Raw genomic sequence first — 13394 nt, forward strand, 5'->3', positions numbered from 1 at the left:
GAGAGCCGCGGCGACGAGCAACTCCGGCCCCGTCCCGGCCTGGGACGCGGGGGGGGGGGCGATGACGTAGTTGGGATGCGCCGCCTTCCCTGCCTGCCTCCCCTTCCGCGATGGCGGCCGCGATGTTCCGGAGCTTGCTGGTGTCGGCGGGGGGGTCCCGCGAGGCAGCCTCCGCGGCCGGCCCGCCGGGCGCCGCCCCCGCCCCGCCGCCGCCGCACCCGCCCGAGCCCGGCGCCGCGCTGGAGGCCCAGTTCAGCTGCCCCATTTGCCTGGAGGTCTACCAGCGCCCGGCCCGCATCACCCCCTGCAGGCACACGTGAGCCGGGGGAGACGGGGGCCCCGAGGCAAGGTGGCCCCGGACAGGAAGGGCCGGGGAGGGAGCCGGGGCAGACCGCCAGGCCCCCTGCATGGGGGGGGGCTGCAGAGTGGGCCCTGCATCCGAGGGGTCCAGCTTCCCCTCCCACCGCGGAGGGGACCTAATTCTGCTCCCGCGTCCTTGGTTTGTAAGGCTACTTCCACTTGGCGTTTGGGGAGGAATTCCTGAGTTCGGGACGGCAAGGGCAGGACCGCGTGGCTTGCCTTAAACTCAGGAGACCCTCATCCACAGAGGCAGCAAATGCTCCGAAGCATCTCTTCAGTTTTGTTGGTGCATGGGTCATGATCTAGTATAGGGGTCTCCGAAGTTGGCAACTTAGTGACTTCTGGGAGTTGAAGTCCACAAGTCTTAAGTTGCCCAGTCTGGAGACCCCTGATCTAGTGCGTGTCCTTGGGCTTCCTTTTGGCTGAAGCCCACCAGCCCTCCATCTTGGGAGAGGAATTCATCCCCTCTTCACATTACCTTTTGAGCACTGTGTGCTCAATCAGACCTCTTTCTTCTGTAGATTTTGCGGCGAATGCCTGCAGCCCTGCCTCCAAGTTCCATCTCCTCTCTGTCCCCTTTGCCGCATGCCCTTTGACCCCAAGAAGGTGGAGAAGGCCTCCAGTGTGGAAAAGCAGCTGTCTTCCTTCAAGGCACCGTGTCGAGGCTGCAGTAAAAAGGTAATCTTAAGGGCTTGTGCAGCAAAACCAGATCATTATAAGCCACCTTTTACTGCCTGCAGTAAAAAATAAAATACAGAAGGCTTCAAATGGATATCCATCCTCTCTCTCAATCCTTCCTGTGTCCCAGGTGACCCTTGCAAAGATGAGATCTCATGTCACATCATGTGCAAAAGTCCAGGAACAAATGGCCAACTGTCCAAAGTTTGTGCCTGTCGTCCCAACATCCCAACCTATTCCAAGGTATTTCCTTCGAGCCCCTCCCCAAGTCGCTGGTTTCCAGGCTTTAGAATCTCTCCTGTACTCTCAAGCAGGTTGGGGGGAAAGAGAGAGTCCAGCATCTCTTGAATAAAGAAGTTGGAAGTCTTGTCCTTGGGGGGGTCAGTCTTTCTCAGGTTAAGCAGCTTGAAACTGTAGACCTTGGTTCCCCAAATCCCAGAATAGGGTGGACTTCAACTCCCAGAATTACTCAGCCAGCATGCTGAACTTAGGTCCAGCCATCTTCTAGTCACTGAGCTGTGCTGTTGTCCCTTTCAGCAATATTCCAAACCGATCCACGTTTGTCTGTCCCTATTGTGGAGCACGGAACCTGGATCAGCAGGAGCTAGTGAAGCACTGCATGGAGAATCACCGCAGTGACCCTAACAAAGTGGTGAGTTGTGTTCATGTCCCTGTTTGGTGAAATGGAAAGCCGAATTAGCCAAAAACTCAAAATAAGAAGGAAGCAGTTCTTATTTGAAAAGTGGGAGAACTTTTGCTTATTTCCTCCCCCTGTTTATGCCATAGCTGGAGTGTCCTGCCCTGCTTTTATAAACCAGGGATAATAAAATGCACCTCTGCAGCTGCAGTGGCAAATATGCTTCTTAGCTGGTGCAAAGGCTGTGCTTACCTTGTCCCTTTCATTTTGCATGTGGAGCTGCTAAAGAAATGAAATGTGTTTCAGGAACAAACTGGGTGGTGTATTTCCCTCATGTAAAGGCATGAAAGTGTCCCGGGGTCTAAAAGCATGCCTCCCTTTGTCCCAGCTTCACTTTATTGCTCAGTTTGTGTATGATTTTGTGACTGTTGGGAGCTTTATTTGATGGTGCTATTGGTTTTAATATCATCACTTGTCTCTGAAATTTTATAGAGAATAGAATATTAATACATCTGCATTTAGGGTGTTTTATGGCTAGCAAAGCATGCATTTTCGAAGCTGGATTCTGCATGCTGGACAACAGGAAATTGTTCTGTTTTCTTTTTTTCCCCATGAAGCGATCACACCATTGCTTCTAACTATCACTTTGATCCTGGAATTGAGTGTTTCTTCTTCTTTGTTGACTGTCCTCTTTTTCTCTCCCTGGGTGTTCCAGGTCTGTCCAGTGTGCTCAGCCATGCCTTGGGGGGACCCCAGTTATAAGAGTGCCAACTTTCTACAGCATCTCCTGCATAGGCACAAGTTTTCCTATGACACGTTTGTGGTGGGTACTGCATTCCATAGCATCTTATTTCAGTGGATTGTGTCTGCTGCTTCCAGACCCCAAGGCAGCACGAGAATCGCCTTTAATAATAAAAGCAGATCCAATTGCCCTTGTGGGAGGAGCTATGGCAACACTGGAGTGGTTTCTTCTTAGTATTCTTTATGTCCTGCTCTTGTACAAGTCCCTGCCATCCTGGTGGCCTCAAATAAGGTCACAATAATGTATTGGCATCAGAGGTATTTTTCTGTGCCCCCCTCCCTGCCTGCCCACCAGCACCATTGTGGGTGCAATAATAGGCACAGACTTCAAAAATCTTTGCTCCCTCCTGGTCAGATCCCATCTGAACTGCTGCGTCCAGTTCTAGCACCACAGTTCCTAAAGGACGGTGGTACAGATTAGAGTGGCTTCCAAGGAGGACCACCAAGATGGTGAAAGGTCTAGAAACCAAGCCTTTTGTGGGATGCTCTGGACAGGTGTACTCTGCAGTAGAGAGAACTGAAGGCAGACTTCACATTTTTGAGGAGTGGTCACCCAGAAGAGGAAGTAGACCTGTTGCTCAGAGGGCAGGACCAGGACCAGTGGGTCAAAACTACAGGGAAGGAGATTCAACAATATGAACCGTCAGCCAGGGGAAAAGCTGCCTCGTGAAGACATGAGGTGTCCTTCACTGGAGATGGTCAAGCAAAGGCTGGATGGTTATTTTAGCAGAGGCATATCAGTGGATTCTGCAGAGAGTCAGGGTCCGAGATGACCTCCAAGGTCATTCTGAACTCCAGCCTGCCATGCATGGAAAGTGGGGCCTACAACATTCTCCTGCTTTCTTTCCAGGACTATAGCATTGATGAGGAAGCGGCTTTACAGGCAGCCCTGGCGCTCTCCCTCTCGGAGAACTGAGGGCCTTTGACACTGCTGAGCAGCAGACAGGAACTGCTGCAGACTTGCCTGACTCTCCTGCGTTGGAGCCATGCGCCGCTTGCCCTGTCCGTTGGCTCCCGGAGGGCGGCTGAGGCCGTCTCCTCAACTTTCGTCTTGCCTCGATCGGTCTGGAAACCTTTTCCTCGGGGCAGGGGCAGCGAAAAGGGGTGCTTCCCTTTCCCCGATTCCATCGGACCCGCTCTGTACTACCAGTTGGACGTTCCCCACGCCACTCAGTACAGATGGTATACTTTATTAAGATGCTTTTAATACCGTTTTAGCACCATCGGCCCTCATTCCGTTAGCGGTTTATATAGCAACAAAACATTTTGTGGGGAAACTGTCGTTTACATTTTTTTATTGCCTGTCTCTTTGGGTTAATTCACTGGATCTTTTTAATTTGGGGGAAAACAATCAGCATGGGAGACATAAATCTTGTACGAATATTTATTATGCGTTTGGGTGCAACTTGCCTGCTCCTTGGCCATCGTGGCGAGGGATTGGGGAATAAACCCGTGCATGGAAAGCAGCCTTTCAAAGAGGTTTGTGATGCCCAAGCAAGAGCAGAAGGCCGCTGCTGACTCGAGCGTAATTGTTTAGCCAAATCTCTCTCTCCTCTCCCCACAACTGACCTTGCTCATTTTGTATCTGCTTTTGTGATACTCTAGAAGTTCTTGGTGGTTTTTTTCTACATCTCTCCGTGTAACAAATACTCTTCACGTTTTATAGAGAGAATACAAAGCAGTTAACCCTTGATATTGCAATATCTGTGTTTGACTAGAAACAATAGTATTTTTATGGAACATTATTTTTCAAAGTATATTTTTTAAAGAAAAGTGCCCTGGGTTCCAGATCTTCGGGCTCTCGAGAGGAGGGGTCTCAAACCTGGCGGGAAGGAGGCGCTTCCTTCCATCAGTTTCTCGGCAGTCGGCCGGTGGTCTTTTCGGGGGGGGCTGAGGATTTTTGTTCTCTGCAAGAAAAGAGGAGGGAAAGACAACTTGCGGGGTTTTTTCTTCAAGTAGCCTTTTAAGGGATTGTTGCAAGTTGTTACAAAGCAGAACTGCTAAGACTTTATTATCCAGGTGTTCGGATTGTGGGTCGGTGGGCCTGAAGTCGACTGGAAAGAAATAAAAGCTGTGAATAAGCTACAACCGGGGTGTGTCTGTCTGTGTGTCTTCAGAGCAGCCCTAGCGGTCGTTCGGCTGTGAATCCAGCCACGGGCATTTCTGTGTGTGCAACAAACTAGTATTGCAGTTTATTCAGTGAGGTGCGACTATACAAACCATGGCTTGCTATACAAGTCAAGCCCCCAGCTGAAAGTGGCTTGTCTTTGCTTATTGGGCTTGTAGAAACGTGTCTGACTCGCAGGTGCGTCCCATTCCTCTGCAATTTGGTTGTCCGTTCCTGGAATGCGTTCGTTGGGAGTGTCGAATAGCTGGATCCGTGCTCTGACAAGGGTTATTCAGGTGAGGCAGGAATCCCAAAGCGATTCTCTGCTGCCAGCATCACAACCCTGCCTTGTGGCTTCTTTGTCAGCCAGACCTGGCTACTGCTGCTTCAAAGCCTTTTTCCTTTCACAATTTCCTTAAGGGGCTCAATTACATTTCCTTCCCTCCCGCCCTTCCAGCTTCCTGTGATCTGAAAGGGTGCAGAAATGGAAAATGCTTCTCTGTTCAGAAAAAAACCAGGGGAACATTTGAGTTCAGCTGACAAATCAGGGTTTGTCCTTCACTTGCTAAACCTTTCTTCACTCTTGAGAGGGGGAAAACAGCTGGGCTGATGGTTTTCCAAAGCTGAAGGGTTTTGCAGCCATTTGCATGGATGGGTAAGGTTTTTGCACTGGTCTTCGGGATGAGGAAAATATGTGTGCCCTTGCCATCGTTCCACCCCATTTGTGTCCCATATCCTTCTCTCCACAAAATTTTTAAGTTATTGAATGTTCTTCTTTGGTTGACAAGACGACACAGCTTTTGAGCGTTCGGTAAGGTCTCTGTTGCCTAAAGGGAGGGGCTATTCATTCCTCCCACCCACCAATATTTGATGAGGTGTTCTGAGGTTCCCTTCCCCCCTCAGCCCCCAGCACCTCCACCTGCTTTCCCGCTCCTAACGGTTCCTTTGGAGTCTCTCCAGGAAAGCATTCCTCAGACAGCTCAGCCCTATATAGCCTCCCCGGCCGGCCGTCTGTGCATTTGAAGAGCCACCATCCCTACCAAGTGCCACTTAACATTCTCTGCTAGGCAGAAGGGCAGGCGGTGAGCTCATCCAACTGCCCTCCAAGGTGGGCAGGGGGGGAGAGGAAGGCTGTGCCTCCTGCCCTACCTAGTGTCCCCTTGTAGGTCAGGGACCCTCTTCCGCTCCTCCGGCTGCGCTGTCCTCCGTTGGGAGCAGCCCTTCCCCCCCTCCCCCAGAGTAGCTTTGCTGGAGATGGCAGCACTTCTGGGTCATCCAAACCCACTGAGGGGCCCACCTCGTAGGAGGGGGCTCGTTCTGAGGGACCATGTCTATTCTCATGAGGTCTACCCTGCAGCTCTTGTGCCCCCCCCTCCAACTTAATACACGGGTAGTGTAGTAGGTATAAAACTCCTATCCTGCCCCAAAGCCGCCACGCTGTCTTGCAGGACTGTAGGGTCTCGGAGCCGAAGGCTGTGAGGGACAGCTGGTGGAGGGCACCCCCTCTGCCCTGCCTGCAGAGCTCTCTCTGGTGAACAGCTGCCTGGAAAGCTGCAAGGGAGTAAACAATAATAGAAGGCCTGCTGACCCTTTTGAGGCGTAAGGAATGCTCTTCCTCTGTTCCTAAAAGTAGAACTGGCCCGTGACTGCTGATAGTATTTGAAACCAAAAAAATTCCTTTTCATCCCCCTTTTGAGCAAGCAGGGAAGGAAAAAACCTCGGGCTGAGAAGAGGAATTCTGTGCCCAGGTGAGTGAGCTGGTTGGGAGGGGCTCCTGCTGCAAATCCCACCTGCCTTTCTCCCAGAGGGGGGGGGGTATCAACCGTGGCAACTTTAGGACAGGTGGACTTCACTTCCCAGGATTCCCCAGCCGGTCGTGAAGTGAAGCAACCCTGCCCTGCTTTCAGTTCCAGCCCAAATGAAGCTTTTGCAGGATGTTCGAGTTGAATGTCACCCCAGGTTCGAGTCCCCTGAGCCCCCAGGGTTTGCCACAGTCCTGGCATTCCAGGCTGTTCCCTTAGTTCGTACCAGTCTGTGCCAAAGATGGGCACCGAGTCCAGTTTTCCATCAGTCCATCCATCCATCCTGAACGGCGCTTTTCCCAGGGCATCAGCCTGTGGGGAAGCCCGGGAAGACTTGACGGGGCAGAAGTCTCTCCCCGAGCGCCCCCCTGGGATCAGGCGCCGGGGCTTCGGATGCGTCTCCCTTCCTTCGCGCCAAGCGGGCGTGGGGGGGCGCGGGGAGCCACGAGGGCTCCGGGGACCGACCTGGACCCTGCTGGGCAGGGCTGCGGGCTCTCCCTGCCCCGAGCGCGGCCGCTGCACCTGCCGGGGAGGGGGCGGCGCGGCGGAGGCTCCGGACGGCCCTCGGGCGGCGGTTGGCTGGCGGCGGGGCCATGCTAATGAGGCCGCCGCTTTAGGGCACCTGCCCGGCCGGCCGCCCGGCTGAGCCACCGCCCGCCATGCCACGCTCCTTCCTGGTCAAGAAGCCCTCCGGCAGCCGCCTGCCCGACTACGGCCAGCTGGAGACGCGCCGCCGAGGTAAGCCACGCCGGCCGGGCGCCTCCGCCGCTCCCCCCTCGCCCGCCTCGGCTTGCGGAGGGCGGCGGGGCGCGGGGCAGGCGGGAGCGGCAGCTGCGAGCCGCCTTTTTCGGGGCGCCCCGTTCGGAACCCCCCCGCGCCCGCCCGGCGAGCTGCGCCAGGCTGCGAGGCGCTGGAGTTGGCTCCGCTGCGCCTGCCCGTCCCGCCGGGCTGCCGGCTGCGCTCTCGGGGCTGGGAGGGCGCCCCAGAGGGGGCTCCCCGAAGGCAGCGCTGCCCGGCCGCCGCGCACCGGAGCTCCTCCTAGGGGGGCGTCTCGGGCCCTGCCCCGGGGGGCAACCCCCAAGCGCCTCCCTCCGAGGAGAAGCGACCGCGGGCGGGAGTTTGTAGCGGCCGTTCGAGGAACTGGGGAAGAGCGAGGCGGCGGCGGCGGCGGCGGACGGAAGCCGGCATCCTCCCCCGACCCGGCTCACGAGCAGACCGAGCCAAAGTTCCCAGTTATGTTTAGGGAACTTCGGAAGTCGAGGCTGTTTCCCCTCTTAAGCCAAAAGGGAAGATCGATTGATTACTAGGCAGATTAAGTAGTCCTACTAGCCTTGGACCTGGTGGAAATTCTTCCCCGGCTAGACCACCTCTGCACATGCTCAGAGACAGCCTTCAGAATAACAGCCCGGGCCTTGTGGCACGGCCCACCGTGTCAGGACTGGTGACGCAGGCTATGGCACCTGGGATTGTTTTGTGAGTCTTTTTCTAGGATGTGCTCCATTGCAGTTGCCATTGGTGGGCTTTCAACTCCCATCTCCAGCCTCAATCAGCCACCAATGTCTAAAATGGTCTTTTTCTGCTTTTCACTCTTTTATCATTTTCCTGTTGGATTTAGGCATGCATCTTGTTTGTATCCTTAATTTATTTTCTTTCTCTCTCTCTCTCTCTCTCTCTCTCTCTCTCTCTCTCTCTCTCTCTCTCTCTCTCTCTCTCTCTCTCTCTCTGTGTGTGTGTGTGTGTGTGTGAATTAAAATTGGTGTCTGCCTGCAAAGAAACAAAATTGTTTTCCTGCTCTTTAATTCAGCAGCAAGGGAATTCTGGAAGACTCAATGAAGCAGAACAAAAAAAATCAGGCATTTTTAAAAATGTGGTGCAGAGGTATGGGATTTGTGGTCTCCAGGAGAGCTGGGGGTTCCGACTGAGGGAGCTTTCCAAGAGGAGAAGGAGGGCGAGGGGGTTGCAGAGGGTCCAAGAAAGGCTAGGTTTGATCTCTGGTGATTGGGCTGCCCATCGGAAGGAAGGGCTGGCTGGCCGTCCTTTGATCCCTGCCCTGGTGAAGAGGGACCCTGGGGCTCTGACCCTCCTCCCCTTTGGGGATGTCGATGTTTCCAAGAAGGCAGGCTGTGCGGCGTTTACCCTTCACTTTTCCGTGCCCTGGAAAAGAATGCAAATTCAACTGGAATGTAGATTATTTTCCAATGTACCAGAGAGGGTGGGGTGGGGGTGGTGGCCAGGAGTTATTTAAAATATTCCAAGTGCTTTCTCTTTGGTGTAAGATGCTGTTTGATTTATAATAGTCATAAGAGGGACTTGAAAATATTATGGCAGGTGATGCCACCTTGGCACATCCAAGCAAGGCTTCAACTGGGGGTATCCTCGCATTTTGGATCCTTACTTTTTTTAAAAAGGCAACTCTTTGGCCTTCAGGCATGCATGTTTCATGGGGTGGTTTAATATTCACCTTTCTTTTTTCACTTACCTGCAAAGATGTTCATCTGAGGAAGCCATGAAGAGAGGTGCCTGTTCCAAGGGGAGAGCCCTGGAAATGGGCTTTTGAATTAAAAGCACCACCCTCTGCTAAGGCTGTGGGAACCACAGCCTTTGCGTTTCGTTCTTAGGGACAAAGCCAGGCGTAAAGGCGGCGATAAGTTAAGCTAGGAAACAGCTTGCTTAGAATAAAAGAAGCAGAAACGGTTTTCCCAGGAGTAGAGTTTACAAGATATAAGGTGGTTAGCAAAAGTCTCCCGACTCCTGTTCAGCACCCCGGGCAGATGTTAGGAAGGGCAGCCATTGACCTTGGCTAAGGCTTAAGCAGGATCAGACCTGACTGTGACTGTACTTAGATGGGAGAGCTATAATCTGTCTGGGGATATTACGCTGCCTTCAGACGCTGCTGAGAAGGCCAGAGCATGTCTGAAATTGCAGGAGCCAAATGTGGACTCTGCTTGCAAGCTGAGCAAGTTTCCATTTGCAAGTTTTTGTGCGGAGGGCTAAGGAGAAGTGCCTGGAGGTGCCTCAAAGGGAAGGCAGGAATACCACTTTGGTCAACTTCTTTTGTGTTGTTTCCATCCCCAGAATGCAACAGGCCAAGTCACACCTGGATGACATGTTCCCTTTCTATCCAGGATGCTACGCCGTGCCCGTCCATACCCCGTGAAGCCAGCCCTCTGAGGAGCCACAGCTTTGCTCCTGCAAGCCTCTCCCCGCCTCTTTTGCAGAGCCGGGAGGCCAAAGGGCAACTCGCCTTGAACCCCCAAAGTGGGGAGAGGGCCGGAGGCAGCCGGGGGTCAGCCACCCCTCTTCGGGATAATCCCAACAACCTCAACCTCCCGCCAGCCTGCTCCCTGCTCCCTTGGAGGACGTGCCCCAGTCTGGGTCACCTGGCGGAGGCAGAAGGACACCAACTGCCAGCCGAGCCTGGTGTGAGGACCGATCCCCTGGAGAGGTTCACCTGCCTGGATTGCCACAAGCCCTACAGCACTTTCTCCAGCCTGGCCCGGCACCAGCAGCAGCGCTGCAAGCTGCAAGCCGCAGCAACAGCCAGGCTCTTCAGCTGCAAATACTGCAACAAGGGGTACACCAGCTTGGGGGCTCTCAAGATGCACATCCGGACTCACACTCTACCCTGCGTGTGCAAGATTTGTAGCAAAGCCTTTTCCCGGCCTTGGTTGCTACAGGGGCACATCCGGACACACACAGGTGAGGGGGAAATATGACGGGAAACAAGGGGAGAGGGCAAACGTGTATGTAAGGCTGTATGTGCACCATAGTTGTCTTCTAGGAACCCAGGAGGACCTAAAACACAGGTGTCAAACTTACCGCGTCACGTGATGTGTTGCGACGTATCGCAACTTTTTTTGCATTGCCGGAGCTGGGCTGGGTGCAGCCTCCACACGATGCAACCAGCCCACGGGCCGGCAGTTTGACATCCCTGTCCTAAAAGGTTGTTCTCTTTGCTGTGTTAGGCTTACAGCGGCCCTGCAGAGCAAATTCATCAAGAGAGTGGCCTATTCACCCTTGGCCTATTCTGCTTCCCCAGCTCAATATTTGACTGGATTCTTTGCCCTTCCCTGCAAGGCAGTTGGTGTCTATTCAGAAAATCACCGGTTCTGCTAAATGGCATGAACCAAGTTTAAATCGTGGTTTTAAAAACAGATTCTAGGCTTCATCTGTAGTGAGAGTGAAAATCTGGGTTATGCTTTTGCCTTTTTTTGGTGGTGGGGGGGTTGAAACTGAATTGTGCTTGTGATTAAAATCTGTGGTCACCAGAAACCTGCTATCCCTATAGCGATGTCACAATCACTGGCTAAATTAAAGATTTCTAGATAAGGCACAACTGACTGGCTTCTCTTACCAACCAGGAGATTTTATTTTGCTTTATGGAGTGTTCCCCAGTTTGCAGCATAGGGTCCCGTAATTGAGTATGTGGGCTTCTTTTTGCACAACATTCCTGGTCTTTGTAGTATTCTTCAAAGAGTTATTCAGTGCATATACAAGTAGTTCTCAACTTACAACTGTAATGGATCCTGCCCATCACAGCTGTAGGTCATAAAACAGGTCACCTAAGTGACCAATCCAACTTACAAACTTATTAAACAAACTTGCGGTTCTCTTTGGGCCAGTTTTGCTGAAAACCAGAAATAAATCCCATTCATTTTTCCTGGCAGTGGTATAGGAGAGGGTTTGCACGGCTTTTCAACTTTTCAGTCTTGTCTGAACTCTGTGATCTCCTGATAGTGATCCATCCAGATTCAAACCAGGTCTGATCCAGTTTAGCTCTACTCAGCTAACCAGGTGCTGCCATCTGTCTGATGGGCACATGCTGCCTTCATGGCATCCCATGTCTTCCAGGGCAGCTGCCTAGGAGCCAAAGCAGAAGAGAAGGGCCTGTGGGCTTCCCAAATACATCTTATGGGATTCAGGCAGTCTGATCAAGCCTCTGGGCTCTGCAGAGAATTTTATGTTGAAAAAAGGGATGGTTACATGGGTGAAGAATTTGCCTTGGTCCAACTAAGGTGCTTCTAAATTCCGCATGCAGATCTTGCCATCCTGGTGGAAAATTACCTAGCTGCTAATTCTGCCTTCCCCAGTCTGTGCCTTTTGGAGGTGTGAGAACCCCAGAGGCTACATCTGACTTCACTGGATGCATATTGAACATATTGCAAGGGTTAATTGATAAGCTACAGTACTTGGGAGCTGCATTCATGGAAGCTTCTGCCTTTTAATCCAGTGTGTCAGTCTGAAAAAGTATCTCCTGACTTCTTCTGATTTGGAGGTTGGCAGGGCCAGAGTTTCCGTGCATCCCCTGCCCCTGTGTGCTCACCTGTCTGCCTTCCTTCCCAGGTGAGAAGCCCTATTCCTGCTCCCACTGCAGCCGAGCCTTTGCTGACCGCTCCAACCTCCGCGCCCACCTGCAGACTCACTCGGAGATCAAGAGGTACCCGTGCTGTGCCTGCTCAAAGACCTTCTCCCGGATGTCGCTGCTTTTGCGGCACAAGGAGGCCGCATCCTGTGCCATGGCATCCTGAGCCTGGCAAAGAGAACAGGGCTGTTCCTCAGCAGGAGAAGCTTTGGATGAGCAAAGATCTGCAATCCGAAGGCTGTTTGCACCCTGACTGTGTGTACCTTTGCTCCAAATAAAGCAGTAAAAGAGTCGTGTCCTCCGCTGATTTTAAATTCCTTCTGTGAATTGCTCTCCTCCTGTAGATCTATCTGAATGACCCGTCTTGGTGCGACAGCATCTTCTGGGATCCAGGACGGTTCAGTTGCTTGAGCACTAGAGCCCATGTTCCCCAGCTGGTTTCCTTCCTAGCCCCAGGCTGGAGCTCAGAAACACAAATGCATTGTCCGCTTCAGTCTGCTAGCCTTGGCATTAAAAGATGCTCGTCTCCCATTTCTGGCCTGAGTTTATTATGGCTTTTCTGGATGCTGTTGAATCTCTCCCATTGCGGGAATGCACGGGAGGTCTACCTTGTTGCGTGGAATGGCAAGATGGGGACCCTCTGACAAAGCTGGAGAAGCTGTTGCTTAGTAAGATCTTCTCTGCACAGGCTAAATCCACTCCAGGGAGAGGCAGCCCCTTCCCAAAATTGAGGTGGAAGACATGAGAGTCTTCCCAAGAGGTTAGAGGTTGAGTGTTTGCTGATTCTCCAGCAACCCTTCCCTCCTTTGCCCCTCTGGGTGGGGCAACCTGCCTGTCTCTGAAGACAGGGTTAAGCTAAGAAAAAGGAGACTAGATGACCGTTAACGCCAAATTTCAGGAATACTTTGAAACAGATCCGTTAATGCTTGGAACGGCCCCAGCTGGGGTTTTAATTGAGTTCATAGGTGTGGCCAGCAGAGTGGGAATTTTGGAGCAGTTAAGATGAAAAAAGGATCTGGGTTGACTAACCTGCACGTGGATATTTACTGGCCTTCTTAGATGAAGTTTGTTGGTCTTGGTTTTTTCCGCCTTAAATTTCTTGGAAGGGTCTGGTTGGTCTCGGCTGAAGGCAAAAAATATTTATTCATTTCTGCCTGCCACTGTCTGCCTGCAGCATGTGTGTCCTGCTTCCCAGAGCATCCAAATTTGAACTGGTTGATTTTTGGGGGGTATGTGCTGTGATCTTTCTATCTCTGGCACATACCTGCATAATCAACGGTGCAAAAATAAAATAAGCAGGTGACATTTTGCAGCTTCTCCTTCTCTTCTTCGTTTTCCTCTGAGCTGGTGGATTCTATGACTGGTGTCAGTTCTTACGCTCCGGGAGGGAATTTGCGTTCAAAGGGTCCCAGCTTGTGATTTCTCTGTTACAGGAGTGAAGGGCACAGCACAGAGGGCTCCCCCCCACGCCCCCTGAGGTGATCCCCAGGTTATCATTTTTAACATGAGAAGAGAGGCAATTTTTTAAAAAGATCTCACCAACAATATTTAACATATGCCATTTATTAGGCAAATAAAATGAAAGACCATGTTCATCATGCAGCCAGGTTTTGGGGGGGGGGGCTCTCCAATGGACTATTTCAAAGC

At 52.3% G+C, this 13394-nt stretch overlaps 2 protein-coding genes across 3 annotated transcripts; both read left to right on the top strand.

Moving 5' to 3' along the window:
• The first annotated feature begins 107 nt into the window (after positions 1-107).
• On the top strand, positions 108-4558 carry RNF166 (ring finger protein 166). The gene is made up of 6 exons (XM_081335559.1): positions 108-316; positions 882-1038; positions 1169-1281; positions 1576-1690; positions 2391-2498; positions 3327-4558. Exons 1-6 carry the CDS (start codon positions 111-113, stop codon positions 3390-3392), a joined length of 765 nt encoding a protein of 254 aa, XP_081191685.1. The 5' UTR covers positions 108-110; the 3' UTR covers positions 3393-4558.
• A 2241-nt stretch (positions 4559-6799) lies between these two features.
• SNAI3 (snail family transcriptional repressor 3) lies at positions 6800-12362 on the top strand. 2 transcript variants are annotated; one of them, XM_081335565.1, is made up of 3 exons: positions 6800-7123; positions 9461-10084; positions 11729-12362. In XM_081335565.1, the coding sequence occupies exons 1-3, from the start codon at positions 7045-7047 to the stop codon at positions 11911-11913; spliced, it is 888 nt and encodes a 295-aa protein (XP_081191691.1). In that variant the 5' UTR covers positions 6800-7044; the 3' UTR covers positions 11914-12362. The 2 variants fall into 2 exon arrangements, with proteins under 2 accessions (XP_081191691.1, XP_081191690.1); XM_081335564.1 differs by lacking the exon at positions 6800-7123 and having other exon boundaries at positions 8809-10084.
• The last annotated feature ends 1032 nt before the right edge of the window (positions 12363-13394 follow it).

Source organism: Vipera berus, assembly GCF_964194415.1.
Source record: "Vipera berus genome assembly, chromosome: 10".
NCBI lineage: Eukaryota > Metazoa > Chordata > Lepidosauria > Squamata > Viperidae > Vipera > Vipera berus.

Bases quoted from the DNA above. Each gene is read 5' to 3' on its own strand.
- RNF166 (XM_081335559.1), top strand. From the start codon at position 111: ATGGCGGCCGCGATGTTCCGGAGCTTGCTGGTGTCGGCGGGGGGGTCC. The intron at 317-881 runs GTGAGCCGGGGG...TTTCTTCTGTAG, and splicing joins ATCACCCCCTGCAGGCACAC to ATTTTGCGGCGAATGCCTGC. The intron at 2,499-3,326 runs GTGGGTACTGCA...CTTTCTTTCCAG, and splicing joins TTTCCTATGACACGTTTGTG to GACTATAGCATTGATGAGGA.
- SNAI3 (XM_081335564.1), top strand. From the start codon at position 9,295: ATGTCTGAAATTGCAGGAGCCAAATGTGGACTCTGCTTGCAAGCTGAG. The intron at 10,085-11,728 runs GTGAGGGGGAAA...CTTCCTTCCCAG, and splicing joins GCACATCCGGACACACACAG to GTGAGAAGCCCTATTCCTGC.